At 39.9% G+C, this 21,855-nt stretch overlaps 4 protein-coding genes across 6 annotated transcripts; 3 read left to right on the forward strand and 1 right to left on the reverse strand.

The window, feature by feature from the left end:
• Positions 1–1,138: 1,138 nt before the first annotated feature.
• On the reverse strand, positions 1,139–2,336 carry LOC146548849 (uncharacterized). The gene is made up of 4 exons (XM_085262091.1): positions 2,282–2,336; positions 2,147–2,194; positions 1,912–2,062; positions 1,139–1,819 (listed from the first exon to the last, which is right to left on the reverse strand). The coding sequence occupies exons 2-4, from the start codon at positions 2,178–2,180 to the stop codon at positions 1,252–1,254; spliced, it is 753 nt and encodes a 250-aa protein (XP_085118217.1). The 5' UTR covers positions 2,181–2,194; positions 2,282–2,336; the 3' UTR covers positions 1,139–1,251.
• A 3,480-nt stretch (positions 2,337–5,816) lies between these two features.
• On the forward strand, positions 5,817–7,056 carry LOC146548850 (apolipoprotein A-I-like). Of its 2 annotated transcripts, XM_085262094.1 has the most exons (4): positions 5,817–5,859; positions 5,947–6,000; positions 6,097–6,250; positions 6,372–7,056. In XM_085262094.1, exons 2-4 carry the CDS (start codon positions 5,961–5,963, stop codon positions 6,820–6,822), a joined length of 645 nt encoding a protein of 214 aa, XP_085118220.1. In that variant the 5' UTR covers positions 5,817–5,859; positions 5,947–5,960; the 3' UTR covers positions 6,823–7,056. The 2 variants fall into 2 exon arrangements, with proteins under 2 accessions (XP_085118220.1, XP_085118219.1); XM_085262093.1 differs by having other exon boundaries at positions 5,819–6,000.
• Positions 7,057–9,676: 2,620 nt separating this feature from the next.
• Positions 9,677–12,203, forward strand: apoea (apolipoprotein Ea). The gene is made up of 5 exons (XM_085262087.1): positions 9,677–9,763; positions 9,970–10,033; positions 10,401–10,551; positions 11,173–11,460; positions 11,765–12,203. The coding sequence occupies exons 2-5, from the start codon at positions 9,991–9,993 to the stop codon at positions 12,069–12,071; spliced, it is 789 nt and encodes a 262-aa protein (XP_085118213.1). The 5' UTR covers positions 9,677–9,763; positions 9,970–9,990; the 3' UTR covers positions 12,072–12,203.
• Positions 12,204–13,461: 1,258 nt separating this feature from the next.
• On the forward strand, positions 13,462–20,545 carry msto1 (misato mitochondrial distribution and morphology regulator 1). Of its 2 annotated transcripts, none has more exons than XM_085261439.1 (14): positions 13,462–13,696; positions 14,893–15,022; positions 15,188–15,257; positions 15,708–15,783; positions 16,110–16,167; positions 16,260–16,416; positions 17,080–17,194; positions 17,354–17,488; positions 17,567–17,719; positions 17,943–18,074; positions 18,287–18,471; positions 19,017–19,121; positions 19,229–19,341; positions 19,422–20,545. In XM_085261439.1, the coding sequence occupies exons 1-14, from the start codon at positions 13,613–13,615 to the stop codon at positions 19,679–19,681; spliced, it is 1,773 nt and encodes a 590-aa protein (XP_085117565.1). In that variant the 5' UTR covers positions 13,462–13,612; the 3' UTR covers positions 19,682–20,545. The 2 variants fall into 2 exon arrangements, with proteins under 2 accessions (XP_085117565.1, XP_085117566.1); XM_085261440.1 differs by having other exon boundaries at positions 13,464–13,696; positions 16,263–16,416; positions 19,422–20,543.
• Positions 20,546–21,855: the final 1,310 nt, after the last annotated feature.

Raw genomic sequence — 21,855 nt, forward strand, 5'->3', positions numbered from 1 at the left:
CTGCACCATTAGGATCCAACGACAGTTTAACTTTAATATCATAAACTATTAGAAACTGAAAGTAAATATATTCTATGGTGGAAAATAGATCAGAATTAGCCCCTCTTAGTCTGCCTTACAATGTCCTAAAAAGAAGACAAAACCCACAAATCAATAAGAGGTGGCATTAATCACTTTCTAACAAATTGAAAGTAAAACAGAACTTTTGAATGAAATCTTTCACATATATCATTTTGTGCTCGGAGTACAACAGAGTGAGCTGCTTGAATAACTGTTTCATTTGCTTCAATCTCTCTATGCGTCATTTGAATTGTTCATCAGTTTATCTTGGGTTGGAGACTTTGCTCCTTTGTCTTATCAGGTTGTTGTGGGAACAGCCAAAGGACTTTTCTCTGTTAAGATATTTTCTCCCGCATGTTAGATCCATAAACCAGAAGTACATCCCAGAGGCTGTTTGTCACAACAGCAATATTTTTAGATGTATTTAATAAAAGAAGTTGGAGACAGGTAGTAAAAACTAATGGAAAAAGTAAATAGAACAAGTGGAAGTATAAATAATAGATATAAATCAATTTGAGACATGAGAGATGCACATGTTTAATTGGTATGAAAATAGTGATCCTTCAGGATTATCAGCCTATAGAACATAAACATCATGACAAATTGCACTCCTCCAGTGACATTTAAAGCTTAACATGTATACCAGTACATATATGAGCGCCACTGAAGCTTGGTATTTACTTATGATGAATAGTTATTGACCTTGGGGCACCTATTTACCGCTACTACTAATCTGTAGGTGAGCGATACATTATGCTATTTTAGATGGAGGGTGTCAAACCTTTGGCCCACCACAAGGTCCTTTGCAAAGTATGAAAATTCCAGAGAAGTATTTTAACTATTCACAATGCTCTAAATTTAAAGGTTTGTTGTGCTGTGTAATTACAAACTGAATGTGGAAAAAAAACAAGATCATAAAACTAAAGTGAGTTTGACCCCCCCCCCCCTCCCCCCCATTTCCCCCCATTCCCCAACTGGTAAGATCAATGTTCAACTTTTTACGAGTAAAGCTTTTCAGAGATTAAACATGCTCGTTGAATTACTGATACACCTTTAATGATAATCAAGATGCAGAAAATGCAGAACTTCTGGATTTTTATTTCATAAAACAGACAGGAGTGAAGATGAAATAAATATTTGGTTTGTGATACAGAGAAAGCGCTTAAGGCTTAAGACTGAGACAGAGTCCATTTACTGGCCGATCTTGGTGAAGGTTTTCCACAGGGCGTTCAGCTGAGTCTGCAGGTCCTGAGCGCTGGAGTCCAGCCGTTCCCTCAGCTTGTCTCCATAGGGAGCCAACCTCTGCTGGATCTCCTGGGTTTTCTGAGCCACCTGGGTCTCAAAGCTCTGGGTCAGGGGCATCATGTTCCTCTGAAACTCCTCCAGGCTCTGCTCCATCTTCTGTTTCATGTTCTCGGTGTAGGGAACCATCTGGGCCTGCAGCTGGCTCATGCTCTGCTCCAGCTGCTCCTTCAGCTCCTGGCTCTTCTGCTGCAGGACGGCCTTCATGGGCTCTGGGTCCATGGCCTGAGCGTAGGCTTCAGCTCCACTCTTCAGCTCATCCACCTTGGTCTGGATCTTCGCCACCATCTCCTCTGCGTTGGTGCCCATAGCGGCCAGGTCTTTCTCCAGGCGAGCCTTCAGCTGCTCGGCCTCCTGGGAGAACTGAGTCATGAAGTTCTGGGTCAAAGGAGCCACCTGAGTGTGCAGCGTAGCGACGTATTGATTCACGGTGTCGGCGCTCTGAGAGATCTTGGTGCTGATACACAGAAACAGGAAGTTATTAAACTGAAAACATATAATATATGTACATATTTTGTACTTCTTCAGACTCCTCATGCTGACTCTTACTTCACTTCCTCTCCCAGCTGGGACTCTCTGATCTGCTTCAGGGACTCCTCAGCGGTTTGTGTGGCCTTTGCAACATAATCCCAAAAGGCATCTTTCACCACTTCCAGGTTGGACTTGGGAGGCTCTGGCCACAGGATGTTGGCGTTGCAAACTGTGGATGAAAGCAGACGGTTAATTTGATCAGCTGTGATTTAAAATGGGTTCCGCTTTTAATTTGAAGGGAAGATTTACTCACCGGAGAAAAGAGCGAGAACGATGAGCGTCTTCATGATTGAAGTTGATGCTGTTGGATGAAGAGAACAGGTGCTTAGTTTAAAGCTGGATTTAGTGGTTGATTTAAGATTATATAGTTTGAAATAAGATCTTTTACCTTACAGATGCAGCTTGTCTCTTCTTCACTGTCTGATGGTTTGTGCTGTGCAGACGACCGCTCGCGGGCTTTATAGCGACGCTGAAGGTTAAAGTCCTCCTCTGGTTGCCCCGCTGGACAGTTTCTTGTCACTGTTGTGACTCCACGTCACAATCTTAGTGTTTCCATATCTTATGATACAGGCTTACTGGAATCTGGCTTGGTTAGAGTAGTTTTTCTTTAGGTTTGAACATCCTAAACAGAATCAGGTGCAGCAGAAAACAACTCGTGAAAGCTTTTTTTTCAGGAGAAACAGGAAAACCAGGTTGCCTCTCCTGTAATTTCCATTTGAGGCTGTCTAGATTTCCTCCATAGACCACCATGTTTAAGTCTTTATTTGTAGTGATGAAATAAAGACGAGACTGGTACAAAAATTGTTTTGGGTCTCTTTGGTTGGTTTACACCTTTATAACAACTGTATGGTCTTTCTTTTATTTTTATTTAGTCATCTATTTGGATTTTATTAAAGGCTTAGAGTTAAGGGGAGTGGCCGCTTTGACTGACAGGTGCGCCAACACAAGCAGCCGTTGACCTCACCTCCACTGATATGAGTCACTGAACTGCACCTATTTACCGTTTTTGTTCTGCTCGTGGCTTCTGAGACTGTGTTAATGGAAATTTGGGACAAATTAGACTTTTAAAGTTGCATGTGAAATAGAAACAAACTGACATAAACCAAGTGAAAAGTCTATAACAATGGTTGGACGTTAACTGAACCCAAACTTTAACCACTGGTGGATTTTCAGAGGTGAAGAAGTCTTCTGTTGCCCTAATTAGTAGATGCCTACTACTATTTGTGCTGATCGGTGTGTTAAATATCTGCCCATCTGATCTCAGAGACCAACAAGCAAACTCTCAGACACTTTGTTAATGAATTTAAACCTAACTAAATGAATATAGCACGCTTCATATACCACAAATCCAGGAATTATGAACTATTAATGTTTCTTCAAGTTATTTTTGTACCATTTTCTGGACCTTTGTACCTGATCTTGCACATGAATGGTTTCTGTCTTTTATATACAGTCTATGGCTTTTTGATGGCTCGACAGATACTTTATTGATCCCACAATTACTGTGCTACAGCAGCAGACTAAAGAATAAAAATATGCACACAGTGAGGGCTTTAAAACATGAGAGAAATTAAAGAAATATTTACATACACAGTATGTGAAGTTAGTGAAAGACTAATAAAAGCAAGACTCATTGACCACACAGCTTTACAGCTACGAAGGTTTCCAGGATTTGTAACGTGATTGGACGGCACGTCTCAGAGAACATAACCCAGCCCTAACCCCGTACACGCTGCCCTCATAGTTCCACCTCACTCTTCCCAAATACGTAGCCTTACACTTAACATCTGTACAGCTACACAATTTTAATTCTGTAAACTATTAGAAACTGAATGAAAATCTTTTCAGTCTACCAACTTCCACACGCTTGTTTCAGTTGCTTCAAGGTCTTTTTTCATATAAATATATATATATATATATATATATATATACATCATTTGAAAACAGCGTGGTGTTTATCAGCAGTTTGTCCTGAGAGGAAGACTTTAGCTTCTCTTATCAGTTTGTTGAGAGGGAACAGCCAAAGGACGTTCTTTAGTGAAGATAATTTTCAGATCAGAGGGCACCAAGTCTGACTCACACTTGACTGACCTGAGATTTCTTTGTGACACACGCTGTTTGCACTGCAGTAAAACAAATTACATCTACTGTTTCTCACTTTAAAATCAAAACAATGCCTAAAGTTTTTTTTTATTCAACCTTTATTGAGACTCTGTGATGAAGTGAATCTGTAAAACCAGATGGGTCAGTTACATATGTACAATAGAGAAATGGTAGAAACTCGACTGTTTACATGGACAACTTGATTATTAATGTGTAACTCATAAAAATTCTAGTTTTCTCTCACTAGATGGAGCTGCCAGGCTGGAGGGAAACCTCAGAGAAGGTCTGTGGATGGATAGCAGCAAAAAGAAGAAGAAAAAGAAGCAGATAATTAAAATTAAGTTAAAATAAAGATAGCATTAAGGCTTTAACAAAAACAATAATATGTTTTAAATGAAAATTTTTAGGGAAGTATTTAGCTGCTCTTTTAATCCACTACTGTAAATAAATCAATTTAACAAGTGAAAAACTTCTTTTTCTTAAAGTTGCCAGTACTTAGCTGGACATTTAGATTAACTTGATTTTTCTCATTTAGGAGTACAAATGAATTAGTTCCAGACAAATATTTGCCAGTTCTTAGAAATTAAATTACTCTAAGTACAGTGAAAGAGTTCCCTTACCATGACTGTCCTGAGTCAAAGTATGTGAACTGTACTTGTTGTTGTTGTTGTTTTTTAGTTTTTTTTTAAGGAAGCAAGTTTGCATAACTTTTTAAAGTAGGGGAAACTTCCGGATTTTCCGGTGCAGTAGAATAACTGTTGCAGGACTGGAAATCACTGGGAGAAGAAGATGAAGACGATGGTGACGATGCTAGTCTGGCTTATGGAAATGTGTTAAAAACCAACACAACAAATTGAAAGAAACATTCATTTTAAATTACCTGCCTGTCAGAGTCTTTGTACTTGTGATTTATGTGTTTTAATGCTTAGTTTTACTTTCTTTACTGTCCTTCCTTCCTTGCTCTGAAGTGTTTCCCCTTTTCTTCCTCCCCCTCTCTACATCTCAGTGTTGTCTCAGTGAGTTAACTGTTTCATTATTTATTTATTATATATTAATTTTGAGGGTTTGCTCCTCGTGGTCTCATCTATCTTTGTTGTTTTCCTTTTCTCTAATTCTACCCTATTACACAATAACACTGTTGGACTTGTGTTATGTTGTATCAAAATGCAGTTCTTTTCTCTTTGTTTCGTATGTTTTATTAGTGATTATGTAAGTATTAGTCTTTGTTGTTCACCCCCTGCCTGCCCTTCGTTGTCAATTCTGCATGTTAGGTCTGTTTTTTTAAATTAAAGAATTGTGTGATACTTGCTTTTATTGTCTAGTTATGGCCCCAGCAGGCGATCCGCACCATTGCCTTTAGTGGAAGTGTTGTCCTCTCTCTTTTCAGCACCAGTGTGCTTCCTTTGGCGTCTTTAGAGCATCAAAGTTTTGATTTCAACCAGTCTTGGAGTTTTTTTTGGTGATAATAGTTTGTTAAATGAAAGAGTTTATAAAAACCTTTTTGTGCACTAGAAAAAAGGAGTTTCCATTCAGTGCCAACCCACAGATGTTTGTATGCAGAAAACAGAAAGCCTCACAGAGTTGATCAGATCAAAAAACATGATGTAAAATTGAATTAAAGTTCTGATCATGTGTGAATTTGTAGATTTCCAAAATAAACACCAAAATGTCAGTCATGTCAGCAGTGAGAGAGGTCAGATGCTGCAGTGACACTGTTAGCACTCCTGTGATGTGGAAGCAGCCATGACAGAACAGCACTCAGCGCTGGACTTTACTCCTGATTCCTCCACACGACCGGCTGCCTATATATACTGAGTCCTGACAGCACACACAGCATTCAGCAGCTGATAGACTGAACAGAAGGTGCACCAGTTAGGACAGCAGTGAGATTTGTTGCCTTCTCTGACAAAAATCACCACAAACTGTTAATTTTACTGAGTTTCTTTACAGGTGCCACGTCAGACATGCAGGTCCTCGTGGTTCTCGTCCTCGCCGTTTTCACTGGTGAGAGACTTCTCATCCATTATCTTTGATCAAGAAGTATTCATGATATTCACAAACAACAGTGAATGAGAAATGCTTTTGCCTCATTTCTCGTAGCTGGCTGCAATGCCAACGTCACATGGCACGACCAGCCCAAACAGAAGGCTGAAATGGTGAAAGATGCTTTCTGGGACTACGTTGCAAAGGTAACCGCGACCGCTGAGGAGTCCCTGAAGAAGATGAGAGAGTCCGAAATGGGACAGGAAATGAAGTAAGAGTCCTACAGTGCTTAAAAAGCTTGAATTTTGTGTTTCAAGTGGCTTTAGTTTATATTGACAGAAAAAACTTGAAGATGAAGAAGTTTTAATTCAAAGTTCTGCTTATCTCTGCAGCACCTTCATTGCAACAAGCACTGATGCCATCAACACGGTCACCAACACCCTGCGCACTCAGGTGGCTCCTCTGGCCCAGGACTTCATGTCTAAGTTCTCCCAGGAGGCAGAAAAGCTGAAGACCCAAATGGAGACGGATCTGGAAGCCGTGAGGGCCCGACTGCAGCCCTACACCGAGGAGCTGCTGGCCAAGGTGGAGGAGCTGAAGAAAGACACGGCCTCCTACGCTGAGGACCCAGAGGCCCTGAAGGCTGCTCTGCAGCAGAAGAGCCAGGAGCTGAAGATGCAGTTGGAGCAGAAAGTGAACCGGCTGCAGGCTCAGATGGTGCCCTACACAGAGGAGATAAAGGAGAAGATGCAGGAGAGCCTGGAGGAGTTTCAGAGGAGCTTTGAGGCCCAGATGACCCAGATAAGCCAGAAAATCAACGGTCTGATCCACGGGCGTGCTTAAAACTGACCCTGTAAATGGACTAGAATAAAAACTAGGTGTCAGATATTTTCTTCTGCCTTGTCATCAGTGATTGCTGCTAAATCAAGGTGGATTTTAATGTCTACATAGAAAACATAATACCTCATGTTTCAGATTTTACATCTGTGAAAGAGCCTCTCAGGGCTCTTGGCTTACATGTTACATTTTACCTCTAAAAGTGTTATCTGACAAACAACAATAAACACATTCAAGGAACTTTTGGTCTTTTCTTTGTGTTAGAAAGAGAAAATACATGTGATGTTTAAAAAAATGTGCAAATGAAGTCAAGCACGGTCACCTTTATGTGTCTAACAAAATCTCACAAACACAGACCGAGCAAATCTGCAGAGAAAAAACAATCAAACGTTTAAATGATGAGCAGAAAAATCATCACCATCAGGTAACAAAATGCACTCAGCTGCCTCTTTTTTAAAAATTTACTGCCTCACTTGATCTGGTAGCCAGTGTTATCTGACTTTACATAGGTTTTGCTACTAGGTCAGACTGTTATCTCTGTGATAACTTTGATCTTCTGTTTGGCTCTTTCGGCATGTTCACTGTTCAGGAAAGGTTAAGACAGATACAGCTGTTAATTCTGCTCATAGCAGTTCAACAGAAATGAGAAAGCTGCCCTGTATTTATGGGTGAAACATCAAAAAGAACAATATTGCAGCAAACATTACACATGTTTTTAACTTTTTTTAAAAATTGCAGATTCTCCATAAACTATTAGGTACTTTTAAGTAGAACAAGTATGCAGGGAACCAAAGGACACAGGTGGGCAAAGTCAACCACAATGAAGAATGAGGCTTAGGGCTTGGAATCTCTAAGAGGGGAAATAAAGGGGACACAAAGACAAGACAAAGGAAGACAGCTTCTAAAAAAGCAACAAAGGAACAAAAGCTCAGTAAATACTGAACAAAACCGTCAACCCCTCCACCCTTGCCCTGTCGGTGTGGCTGGTGATCATACCATTTTTTTCAGTAGGATTTAAGAAGAGAGCGACTTTTCAATCAATGCATCGGGACGATATCTTTAACAGTACAGGGGCTCAGATTTGGTTGAACGTTTGCTCGTCACATGGTCACCAGTGATTTCATCATTTACACATTGTGTTTCTCTCTTTGCCCTCATTCTTCTCCGTAACAAAATCCTCTAGTTCTCCACCTTTTTCCCATATCTTAAATATATGTGTTCACTGTCATGCAAACCAAATACTCACAGGGCCCAACCTCTGATTGGTAAGTAAACTTCTTTAAAAGTGTTTCCACATGCTGCCAAAATACTGTGGCATTAATTTAATTACAAAGCACAGAGTTTGTTTTATTGGTTACAAAGATAATTAATTACACTTTGTCAGAATACAGAAGTTTCCAGTTTGGTTTCTTTGCTGTTTCACTAAAAATATATATCAAATAAATATTAAACTTAATAAATAATGATAAAATTATTATTTAAATTGATAAATAAAGGCATTCGTTTTTATTCATGTTAAGTGCCTTGTAACTCGTTAAAATAAAAGATCACATAACTTTTAGTGTTGCTGTTTTTATTTACTGATTTTTAGAGGTCAAAATAGAAGAAGAAAAAATAAGACAAGCAAAACTGTTAAATCGATAAACTGAATAAATGCATAAAAACAATTTAGTGTGTAATAAACGCACTACTGAATATTATCTGTTTTAATTACACAATTTCAAACAGTAATGTCAACATGAAGTAATAAATTTAATAGTTTATTTGGCTGTTAAAAATAAATCAAACAACTACACATAATGTGCTTGGATTGCAATATTCCTTTATGCTAAAATACATAAATGTTACTGTACAGTGCTTTACAAATGTATTATTGTAAGGTTTATGCCGCAGTGTTAAACATGCTCATAATTACCAAAATATATTATACTTCTATATTTGTTTATCCACCAGTGCAACATCTTTAATCAAAATTATATATTTTTAATGCTAAAATATAATAATTTTGTTCTCAATTATTTTTCACATTTACTATTTTAGAAAACAGCTGAAAAAACCAGTAAAGCATGTTATTATTTTTCGATTAAGATGCCAAATGACAGTAATTTAGTGCGATTCTTGAACAGAAAAAATAGTTTTAGTGGTTGAATGATATATTTGATTAATTTCTGACTTCTTACAAATAAAAAATATAAAATAAAAATAGAAGTTTTTTTTGGTCTAAATATTTGTAAAGCAATATATTTGTATATTAGTGTAGATGTCTTCATGACTTTTCTGATTTTTTTTTTTTTTTTTGCATGTTATATGTTTAATGTATCACATTTTCTACATATATATTTAATAAGAAGAAGGCTACATGTAAGTTCCCACATCTGCAGACAATAAAGCTATTAACTTTGCTCTGTTCTGTGTCAAACTTGCTAACTGGAAAGTTTCCCATCTTATATCAGTCCTAGAAATGAACACAGTGGCAATTAAAGAAGACTTTGAACCAGATCCAATGAACAGTGATATCAAGAAAACGACCTTTAACCTCGTCATTGTTGTGCTGTCAGCTGGCACTGGCTGAAAAGGTCACGGTAAAAGAAAACCAAAAATCGTGTTTCTCTGATCATGTGATGGTGCTCGAGGCAGAGTGGCTGAAAGAATCACATTTTAGTTAACAAACTCAAACACAAGTTCAGCAGAAGATCCAGAGAGGAAGCCGTGAGTCCAAAAGTGTTTACTATTTCTGACCTGTGTCTGCACGTCTCCTTTCTGTGTGCGACGTGGAGCCAAAACGACACGCTCAGCAATAAAGTTACAACAACGCAGTCGGGAACTTCGGCCACGGGTCAGAATTCCTCTTGACATCCATGTGATTACATCAACAGCCCCCATACTGTATAAATACTGGGAGACGAGCTCAGTCGTTCTCACAGACGTCACAGATCAGATCGCTGAGGTAAGATTACCGATCTGAAATCTTTAAAAGTCGAATTTCTTTTTGCAGTCCAAAATATTTGAATACTTATTAGATTCATTAATCAAATCAAATGAGAGTTAGATGATTTAGACAACAAAATGTTATGTATTTGTCAATAAAGGGTCTCTTGAATACGTTTTTTTTAGTCTTTTGTAACTAAAATTTATTTGTACATCATATTCCAGGTGTCCTAATCTCTGGTCATCATGAGGGTGCTTGCAGTAATCCTTGCACTGGCAGTCTTCTCAGGTGAGTTTATTGTCTATTTAGGGTCAAATAATAGAAAGAAAAGTGGATGCAAAGTAGAATACAGGAGTGAGAAGAAAATGAGGACGTAAGATGTAAGCGCCTGTTACATTTGGGGGCTTTTATTTTGCAAAAATGCGGCCTACACCAACTCAACTTTTAGTTACATACTGAATAAAACAAACTATGCATTCTGCAGCTTTTTTAGTCATCAGAGTTGTCCTTTAACAGTTAAATGCTGCCATAGGTCCCAGATTTGACAAATTAAAACATAATTTTAAAGCCTTATACTACAATTTGCATCTTTTGATCAAAGATGGAAAACCATTCAAAAGTGACCATTTGACATGTTTTCCTTTGTTCAAACCAGGCTGCCACGCACGAAGCTTGCTTCAGCAGGACTGGCAGGACAGCTGGGAAACCACAGTCGACAAGTTTAGGGATTACATCACGGACCTGAACTCAAAGGCTGATGTAGTGGTGAAGGACATCAAGAGCTCCCAGATCAGCAGGGAACTGGAGTGAGTTCAATTATTCCTGTAATCGTAGTCGAGCATACTGACTTTTATCAGTGCTGCTCGGCTGTCGGCTGCATTTGAATCACTAAAATTGTGATTAAAAATTGAATCCAGCTCATAGATTTTATCCTTTATTAATATAAAACAGTAACATGCAATTGTCTCAGTCAGTGTCTCAGTTCAGCTGCCAACCATTAATTTCAATATTTTTGTTAAAGTTTAAGTTCACAGAAATTTTCACTTCATAAATTAAATACAAATTGCTTCTATCTAGTTACTAAAGTTTAACTCCACGACTTAGAAACACTGAATTTACAACAGAAACGCTCTTAACAAAATGGTGCTGGGCTTTGGCTTTGTTATATAACAGCAGAGTGTCAGAGTCTGATCAGCAGGTTGCAGTGAGGTGAGACATTTTGAGAGCTGAACTTTGACCTGTGCGTCTCCTGAGTTTTGCTTTAGTCCTGCAGTTTACCGAATCTTTCTCAGTGTTTCAATTAAAATCTGCTGATATTTCTACTTATCTTAAATGATTCAGTGCTTTAGCCCCTTTGGATCCTGAATGCATCAAAACCACAGACAAAACCTCTAAACCGATCCATCTCCTCTCCCGTCCATGAACAGCACCCTGATCCAGGACAGCATGGCCGAGCTGGCCATGTACAAGGATGACCTGCAGACCAAGCTGGCTCCCTACACTCAAGAAGCCGCAGATCGTCTGGGAAAAGACCTGCAGCTCATGGCCGACAAACTCCGTGAACACATGACTGAGGCCCGAGAGCAGATGGACAAGTACGTCCAGGAGCTTCAGACCATGATGGAGCAGAACACCGACGACGTCAGGAGCAGAATTGCCACCTACACCCGTAAAATGAAGAAGCGCCTCAGCAAGGACACACAGGAGATCAAGAGGTGAGTGGGACAACCTCACCAGAAAAATAACAACATTTGGGGGGTTTTAACAGTGTAGAAAAACAAAGGAACAGATAGTGAGTGGATTATTCAGGTGAAATAACCCAAACTCAGCTCAGATATTAGGATTTGATGCTTTTTAGCTGGTGAATTTAAAATGTAAGAAACATTTTGGTGTGAAAGAAGGAAAGAATTTGACCTTGGTGGGAACTTTTACCACTTTTTTGTCTATTTTTCAGTTTGACTTAATGTCTTAATGATTAAGCTATTAATAAGCATATAAATATAAACATATATTTTTCAGACACGTCACAGAGTATTTCGAGGAGCTTCAGTCCCGCACCTCTGAGAACGTGGAGGACCTGAAGACTAGACTGGACCCTTACTTTGCTCAGGTGCGAGACAACGCCCAGACAAAGATCACCACCCTGAAGGACCTGCTGATGTCTCAGATGGAGAACATGAAGCTCAAGATTCAGAATACAGCTGAGGACATCAAAGATCGCCTTGAGGACACCACTGACAACCTGCGATCCACCCTGAAGGGGAAGATGCAGGATGTGCGCGACATTTTTCAGTCCTTTGTGTCCTATTTCAGTGGAAGCCAGTAAACCCTACAACTAGCCTGGACTGCTCATTTATCCATCGCTTCATAAGTTAAAACCCTAATTCAACAGTTTAAAGTCATCAAATGTGTTTGTTCGACCACTCCCTGTGACTTTAATAAAAACCAGCTGCTCACATTTGAGTTCTCTGTAATGTCTTCAGACAGCTCATTTGCAGTCTTCTCTCACATTCAAACACCTGATTTAAAAGAGTTACACTTTGATGAGATGAACATCCTGAAAACAAGACAAAGACTACTTCCTGCAGAGCATATGGACACTGGAAAATAAATAACTTTGTGTTTGAAAGTTATTTTTGCCTTTGACTGCTACGCTTTGTTAAAAGCGACATATAAATTGCACAGAACACAAATGGTATGCCATCATAAGCATATTAAAGATTCTACAGTAGAAAATATACCTTTTTTAAAATCCCATTATTATGATAACTAAAACCTGAAATTTAAACTTGAATAATATCTTAGTTAACCGAAGTAAAAATAAAAACTGCACTTCTGAAAGAAAAACAGGATCTTGAATTGTTTTGTGTGCTCATAAAATAAACCAAAAGACAAAACATATACAAATAATTAGTTTTAATTATTAGTTTTGCCTTTAGTGTATTTGCTTGCTTAGAATTCTGATGTCTACTGGACAGTGATTCAGCTGTCTTCAAAAAGGGTTTGTTTTAAATGTGCGTTCTCATCTAAGTTTTTGTACCTGGCCATGTTTTTATAAAAAAGAAACTAAATCAAGCAAATCCATTCAGGAAACTCATTGAAACTAAACTTCTTTAAAATAAATAAATTTAAAAAATAAAACGTAAAAATAAAAACCTGATTAGGAAATATAAATAACTGATCGTCACTTTAAGTTCAGGGAGCGTGGATATTTGAATAATTATCTGAAAGGTTCTGCATCAGCTGTACACAAACACAAAGTACTTCGGGTAAACCTTCTACAAACTTATGTCATACATTTAAAAACAAAAAACAAAACAAAACAATTAAACTTTAACCAGAAAGTTAGTTGTTTGACTGAAGTCAGAAGTGGCAGAGGAATTTCTGAGGCTGGTGCACCTATCATATAATTTCTCTACATCCTCTACTTTTTTACTTGTCCATCAAATCATTCTCAAAGCAAACATCACATTACCTAAAAATGTATATAAACATATTTATTACTCATAACTCATATTATTGTGTTCACTATTGCATTATTTTAAAAAGCCTCAGATGAGTTTTAATATAAATATTTGTCACATACTCTTTGAGTGTTTGAAACAGTCTAATAAACAATCAAACACGCAGTACTGTAGTACTGGATGGTTGGACCCCACGTGAATATAAGGCACAGTGAAACCAAACTATCATGCTGACGTCGCTGATCCATCCAATCACATTTCGTCTTACTCTCCTGTCAGCCAATGGCTTGCAGCCGTCGCCGCTGCTAGCTCGTCTCCTCTCAGTGCCGTCAATTCTAAACATGCCCATCATGCTCGTAGTTGTGGGCTTTATCTTCTGTCTTGCGTGTTGATTTTCGTCACGATGAGCAGCCTCTGCAGAGAGGTGATCACCCTCCAGCTCGGACATTACTCCAACTTTGCGGGAACTCACTGGTGGAATTTACAGGTGAGGAGTGCGCGTGCAAGGCTAACGTTAGGCTAGCTGGCTAACGTTAGCTGTGCATGTGTTGTCAAACTTGTGAGCTTGCTGTGAACCGTTAGCTCTGGTTAGTCTCAGTTTGACAGACTGGGACACGAAGTATGGTCAAACTGACCAGCATGGCATTGACCATAAACAGAGGCATAACCGCCAACAGTTGTGTGGCTAAAGCTGCTGAATTAGCAGGTTAGCAAACTGTTACGAGCTTTTCATAAAAAACACTCAGAACTGTTACCTGAGCATTTAGGTCCATAATTTGTTGGTCCAAGATTTAAAGCAAATATTATTATATATAGTCTCCCCATTTTCAAAGGCTCTAGCTCAATTAAAAAGTTTTCGTATTTCAAAACATAAGGTTTATTTTTAATAAATGGATAAAGATCCAAAATTGGACCTCATCAAATGTGTTGTTCTCCCCATCTCCTTTTAGGTGCTCTATATCAAGCTATTCCTTTAGCCACCCTCAGTTGCTGCTTGTTTGTCGGTCTCTCTGCTTTTTGTTTTGTCTTCAGTAGCTAAAAAAAATAAAAATGCTGAATTGGGTTGAAATCATGTGACTGATTTGGTCATGGAGGAATATTTAAGGTTGCTTTTGCAGGATGATTTGGGGTCATTATTCTTTTACACTGTGAAGTGCTGTCTAATAAATTTTCCAGCTTTTGGCTCAACTGAGCAGAAAGTACAGGCCTGTACACATCAGCATCCATCCTGTTACTTTTGTCAAGTCACATCATTAGCGAACACTCATAACCTGGTTCCACTGTCAGCCATATGTGCCCATGCAACAACACTGCCTCTCCCATGTTTGACAGATACTGTGGTATGCTTGGGATGACAATCAGTGTCTCTCCTTCTCCTTACTTTTCTCTTCCAGTGTTCTGGTTCAAGTTGATCTAGGTTTCATCTGTGCAAAGATTTCTTCATTTTTTCCCCCCAGATTTGTGCTCTTTTAAATGTTTTCTGTTGAAGTCTAAACTGGTGTTCTTGTTCGACCATGTAATCAGTGGGTTGCACCTTACTGTCAACCTGTTGTATATACATTCATGAACGGGACTGTTGATTGTTAACAATGATACGTTTGCTTTGTGAATTTCTGTAAGCATTGTTCAATTGCTTTGACCGTGCTAGCAGATAAACAGAGGTGCTCCTCTCTTTGTTTGCAGGATGCATCTTTATCGTACGATCCGGAGTCACCGCCAGGTGAGATCCAGAGCGATGTCGTGTTTCGTGAAGGACAGACTCTGGGCGGCCACGTCACCTACACACCACGACTCATTGCCATGGATCTCAAAGGTAACTTGCTTTTAGAAATACTGGAAACTTTGTGTCTTTACTTTGTCCAGTTTACTGACTGAAATATAATATGTTAGCATTAATTTAGAGCACTTGTTACAAAGTTGTTGTTTTTTTGTTTTTTTTTTGGTGAATTCTGACCGTCTTTCTCTCATTCTGTAACAGGAAGTCTTCGTACTCTGCGACAGGAGGGAAGTTTGTACGATGCAGGCAAGGACACGTCTGCTGTCACATGGTAAACAAGACCCTTTCTATTTGTTTTCTGCCTGGTATAACAAATTTTATTTGTGTTGTTTTCTGGTTTCAACACTGTCACATGTTTTGTTTTTTGTTTTTTTTGGTCTGTTTATTTGTTTACATATGGATATTTATCTACATTTAAATCTATTTATCTATAGGACAAATCAAATCCTATAGCATATCCCTTTTTTACCCTGTGGTGATAAAAGGAATGAGTATTTGTAGTCACCCCACTGGGCAGGTGGTATGGACACTTTGTGAATACGATGACATGAAAATGAGCCAATGTAGGACTTTGTAATTGATACATAGGTGAATCTGCTAGGAGGCTAAGGGGTTGCACTGACAGTCGCCATTATTCTTAACTAATCCATTTAGTACATGCACTGGTCCTAAGACTGTTCATATTTAGTGTATATACTGAAAACTTTTTTAAATTTGGCAGGGATGGAAGTATCACTATGCACGAAGAAAGTCCTCCTGCAAAGAACTCCTTCCTTGAAGACCTTGATAAGTTGGATGTGAGTATTTCAAGTAGAAATGAAAACTAACACAAAGAGATTTTCACAACAAACACACACATTACAGTTATAGTCGGGTCGAAGCGTGTCATGCCCTGGACTGCTTGAAGGGACTCGCATACATGCGTGTCATCACTGACTGCGACCAGGTTACAGATCACCGTTGCTTTCTCTCTTTGTAAAAATCCCTATAAGTAAGTAATAAATAAGGATGCACTGCTGTGTGTCATGAAACTGGCTGTGCGAGAGCAAATTTCCAGAAAAAAAATAGCTCAATAGAGACGTCTCCAAAGAGTTGAGCCCGTCATTCTGTTCTTTGTGTGTAGAAAGGGGAGATACTCGCAGAGGCTGATTTTCCCTCCAGCTCCCAGCCTCAGTGCTCAGGTATGAAAACCTCTCAACCAAACGTGCATGAAATAACAAGTTTCTGTACCAAAATCATCACATGAGCTTAAAAAAAAACCAATCTCTCCCAGCAGCAAGGTCACTGAGTGTGGATACAGTGAACAGCCACCTGGCTAGAGTACAGAAGAGCTACAGGCTGGAGTGCAGCGTGAAGGTGTGGTCTGACTTCCTCAGGATCCACCTGCACCCTCGGACCATCTCGGTCATCCACCAGTACAACCACGATGGGTAAGGCGGGTGCAACATTACCTGTAGTTTGTTGATGCTTCTTACTTTGAACCTCTAAAGGAGTCAGAGCCATAACTTCAACATAAAAACTGCAGGTGCAGAATTTCCTGTCACATCTCATCGAAACAGCTTAAAATGTTTGGGAAATGTTCCCAATATTTTCCAAACCTCATTATGCAAACTGTTGTATGTTGTCATCAAAGAAGTTTCTCCAGATCTAGATTATTATGACAGAGAAAACTTTTTATATATTAGACCACAAAATAAGAGTGGAAGGCCCTCACCTGCGTTTCACCACTAGATGTCAGCCTTCCCTCACAATCAGGATTAAAACTGACTGTTCTCTGTGGGTCAGTATGGAAGAAAAGGCAGAAAATGTATAAACAAGTTTATTATACAACTTCACGTATCCAATCTGTCATTTTTTTGTTTTATTAAAGTAATTAGATGAAACATGAATACTTTAGAATAAAATTAAAGAACATTCAGTTAGTTTTCTAAATTAATTCTATTCTTAAATTGGTTGACAGAATGAAATAAAGATCTAAAACATACCCACAACTGCTTCTCCACCACACTTAAAAAGGCTTCTTGAGACTTGCTGACTTACAGTTATGAGGTATTTAAACTGAGTGCTTTATATTTGCTTTTATGGGCGTTCAGAGAGGCTCACCGTCTGGAGGCTTTCGGCCAGGGCGAGTCTCTCCTCCAGGGGTCGGTGCTCGAGGAGCTGGAGGACAGGCTGCACTTCTTTGTGGAGGAGTGCGATTACCTTCAGGTAACTCTTCCATTTCACTCTCCCCTATAATTAGAAATATTTTTTTGTACTGTAAGACCTTTAAAAAGATGCTAATCAAAGTTTACTTGTACACCATTTCGTATCTGCCATCTTCTTGCATATCTCTTTGTGCTTCCTCAATCCTTTTTTTCCTTTCAGGGCTTCCAGGTGCTGTGCGACTTGGCTGATGGCTTTGCAGGTCTGGGGTCGAAGGTCACTGAGCTGCTTCACGACTCTTACGGAGGAAGGGGCATCCTAACCTGGGGGTTGTTACCCGTCAGTCACCCAGATTCAGTGAGTGTCTCTTTCTTTAAAAGCAAATGTTTTGTAACGCGGCTTCTTTATTTATATTTGTTGTCTCTGTTTGAACAGACGCCAGTGAAGGATCTCTACCGCCTGCTGAACTGCACTTTAGGGATGGTACACATGGCCAGTCACAGTTCTTTGTTCTGCCCGTTGACCTTGCGAGGTGGTCTGGGAAGACGACCGTCCTCTCCCACGACGTTCACCCACCTCAGTTATGATGTGAGACTGGCTGCAGTACTATTATTGTGTCCTTTGGTCAACAAGCAATTATTTTAAGACCTTGTACCGACTTATTTTATGTTCTATCCAAATGTAAGCACTCAAACTTTAAACTTTGGCACAGCTCTGATTAAAGAGATAATTCAACTCATAGAAACACAGTTTATATGTGCAGGTATGCAGGATTATATATAAACATGTATCTGTCTGTCTTCTGTGCCAGCCCTCACTGTGGTACCACTCCAGTTCTGTCCTGGCTTTGGCATTGGACACCCTTACTGCACCTTACAGGCTGAGAAATAACAGCGTCCCCATGTGGCAGTTGGCAGATGACTTGGCTGTATCAGGGAGGAAGGTATTTAACAATTGTTCGTTTATTTGGGGGGTTTTTTCCTCCCCCTTCAGCAAATATTATTTTATTTTTTTAATCAAGTCATGAAAGGAACCAGCTCGAAGCTCTATAGGTATATAAAGGACATGAAGTCTCACAAGCTAGCTGGATGTTGCAGCTAGGTTATTTATCTGTGGAGATGCCTGAGATTATGGTAACCAATGTTTAAATCACAGGTCGTGGCTGCTTATGGTGCCGTCCCCTTTCCCATGATGCACGGCTCCTCTCTCCCTGACGCCCTGAGCACATACACCGACGTACTGCCGTGGAGGCCTCTGTCTGGGTGCGCTGAAGCAGGAGACGGCCGATGCTACGGCCAGTGGGCGACGCTCAAAGGCTTCGAAGGCCAGAAACTCATCAGGTCAGAATGAAGTTATTGAGTCAGTTATATTCTACTCTGACTCTTTAGTTTAAGTTTGCTTCTGCCCCTACGAAATTACCACTGACCTTCTTCATCTATGATAGCTGGTGTGTGATAGACCCCAGCCTCAGAGCTTGTTCCTGTGCTGCATTGATTAGTGCCTTTCTCCACTCTGGTGGATATCTCCCCCCTGAACGTTGTCCTGGGTCCCCCTTACCGTAGCATTCATATTTATCTCTCTCCCTCATGTCCAACTCTTCATACTGGAGGCTTATTTAGCATTAGGGGTCTAGCCTAGGACCCTTACTGCATACAGGCGCCTCAGCAAGGTACCTGATAACAGGTGTTGTCCAGCTCTTCATACTGGAAACCCGTTCTTGGATGTCTGCCACTGTGATGGTTACTGGACTCTCTTCGGGGAGGTTGCTCTGGTGTCTTTATGCTAATGACTTTAGGTTAAACTTCAGCTAAGGTTGTGAATGACAGTTTTGTCAACATTTTTGAATAAACAACTTGCTCCCCCCCCTTTATTCTCTTTTCACCAGCTCGCTGGCTGCAGGAACTAAACCGCCCACTCCTCTGCACAGTCTCCACAGCGGAGAGGACGTCCTGGCTTCCTACATCAGATCCTTCTATCCTTCAGCTCCTCTGTGAGTCTCTGCACTGACACGTGACACTTGCTATTTCTTTTTTTTTTCCTAACAAATTCTCATCTCTCACCCTTGCTCTCTCCATCATCTTGTCATCCCTGTCTCAGGGCTCTGCAGCTGGTTTCTACTCCCAGTGAGCTGGCACCACCTTTCCCGCAGATATTCAGTCAATCCCTCGGTGCTCAGGGCTTCCTGGAGGGCCAGCCGCCCCCGCCTGGCAGTGAGTGTTTTTCTGTTTTTGTCTGTGTGTAACGCAGAGCCGTTCTATTATAGGTTTTCATGAATGATCTTTCTCTGCAGGTACGCCCCGTGTCGTCTCCTCCGTACCCGTCATGACTTCCCTCCAGTCGGGTCCTGCGCTCGACCCCTGGCTCTCCGAGCTGCATCGCGGTGTGAGTGCTTTCGACATCCGCCGTGTTGCCCCCAGCTTCCTTTCTCAAGGGCCTGAAGTGTCAGACTACCAGGAGGCCCTGGAGCAGCTGCGCCTGCTGGCCCGGTGTTACAGAGACGACAGCAGAGGCGTGATGCGCTCTTCCTCCGAGGAAGAGGACGATGACTGAAGTTGGCTAGCACGACTTGTATCTGCCTGCTTTGTTTACCAGCCTGCATGCTGTCAGCCTGATGCAGGGAGATAGAGGAGCTGTGCTCTGCTGTGTGAAAGGATGAGGACTGAAGTAATGGGTGACAGAAAAGAGGAAGTTCTGCCCATGTAGTTTGTAATTCAATGACTGTTCATATGTAATTAAAAGTATTTTATACAAAATGCACATCATAGGACTGTATTTACATAAAGACGTAGCTTTCACCACAGGTTGCATAGATTGTAGCATTCACAGCTCTCAGAGCAAAGAAAGGGACTCTTTGTTTGTTTGTTTTCTGCGGCCTCAAATGAACAGTAAACTGTTGAACATGCTTTGGGGTTTTTGTAATTTGTCCAAAGCAGAATCAACTAATTTGGGGTTTAATGGGACATTTAGTATCCTCGGCCAAGTCTGCCTGTTTGTGCTGCAAACCTTTCATAGAACATCATAAAAAATTAAAAATTCCCCCTCAAAGGAAAACATAAGACCAAGGAAATAATGAATGCATTCACACTGGGCGCCTTAATCACATGACAGCAGATGTTGATGTGAGTCTTCTGTGTTAAAACCACAATTTGCTTTAGATGGGATTACAAAAAGCACATCTTAGACACTTGTTTAATGCATTTCATGACAAAAATATAAATTGCCATGGTTGTAATAACATTTAAAAATGGAATAAAGAGCCTATAAAGTTAAACACAAATATTTGTAATGCTTATCATCTGGTTCATGCTGGATCAATAATCCAGCGCAAGTCCTGCCTTTAATAAAGCTTTCTGTGATTTAGGTCAAACTAAAGTATTAAAAAATGTAAATGACTAATATGGACTGAATTGTGGTGAAACTTAAATTATTTAATAAAGTTTAATCTTTATAGAAAAATATTTTCTCCACACCAGAACTTGATAAGAAAGGTTTATTGCTGCTGTTGTGTGGTCAGCTCTGGTCCAATTCAAGTTAGATTTAATGATTCAAGCAGTTCAAAGAATAATACATGGATCTCCCTCTGGTTATAAAACCAGTCAGCAGCAGTCTGCTGTAGCCAACTCCTGGGAGAGAGATTTATAGAGAATGTGCGTTTATCTGATTGGTCAAAACTATTGAGAAGCGGCCGTTGTTTACGTAGCAAAGTTCTGCTCTTCCTCTCCTCCCTCAGCTGGAGCTTCACATTGGGATGGACCGATACACCTGCCTCCCTCCCTCTAACCTGTTATCTAGTTTTCTGCATCTGAGGCAACATCTGTGAGGGCTTTTGTTTCTTGACCTTGCTCTGGTTCACGCACACAGCCTTCTGCCACACATGCACAAGCAACTTGATCATGGGAATCTATAACTTTTGTTTTGAGTGCTCAGTAGTGCAAATAACTATTAAACTGATCTAAAATTAATTACAGTCCCCATACCATTTGGCAGCACAGGTCTTATAAACCAAACCCTTCTAGTCCTCACACCCCAACGTTGAGAATCTGTCACTGAACATATCCAAACTTTATGCCATAAAATGGAAAATATTCTTATGATCCGAGTCACCTCAGTTTTTCCTTCTATGAACTCTGATAATTCTTAGTGTATTCTCAAACACTCTCTTTCCTGTGTGCGAAGAGTATTTATTTAGCCAGCTCCTGTTATGGCTCACATGCAGATACACATTGGAAACCTAAGGAAAACTGACTTGACCAATTCTGCCAGCAGCTATAGTTTAACTCAGGGATGTCAGCCAAAGGGTAGACGGAGTGGATGGCTTTGTAAGATGTGAAACACACAAAGTAAAAATTGGGACTTTGTACTGCATGTTTTCTTCTTCTCACATCATGGATAAAATCAGAGCCTAAGGACTAAATTGTTGTTTCAGCGATCTTACTGACAAATTACAGTTCTACCTTCAAAGTAAGTCTTAGACAAATGATTAAATATTAAGTGTATCGTGAATCATGTCATCCAAGGAATCACGGTAACAGGGTTCTTTGATTTATCCTACTTAAATTTCTGTCACGTGGAAAACAGGTGGCTTGAATCAGTTTTATAAATTTAAATGTAATATTAAGCTTGGCGTGAATAAAAATGTACCCACTAATTGTTTATTAGACGAAAACGTGTAATCAGCTGAGTTTGAGAGGAATTTACGTTATGAAACTGAAGCCTGCCAGCAG

The sequence above is a fragment of the Mchenga conophoros genome, linkage group LG22 (assembly GCF_057382185.1).
Source record: "Mchenga conophoros isolate Kocher_MC1m ecotype Shallow Benthic linkage group LG22, M_conophoros_male_GT1.1, whole genome shotgun sequence".
Taxonomy (NCBI): Eukaryota; Metazoa; Chordata; class Actinopteri; order Cichliformes; family Cichlidae; genus Mchenga; species Mchenga conophoros.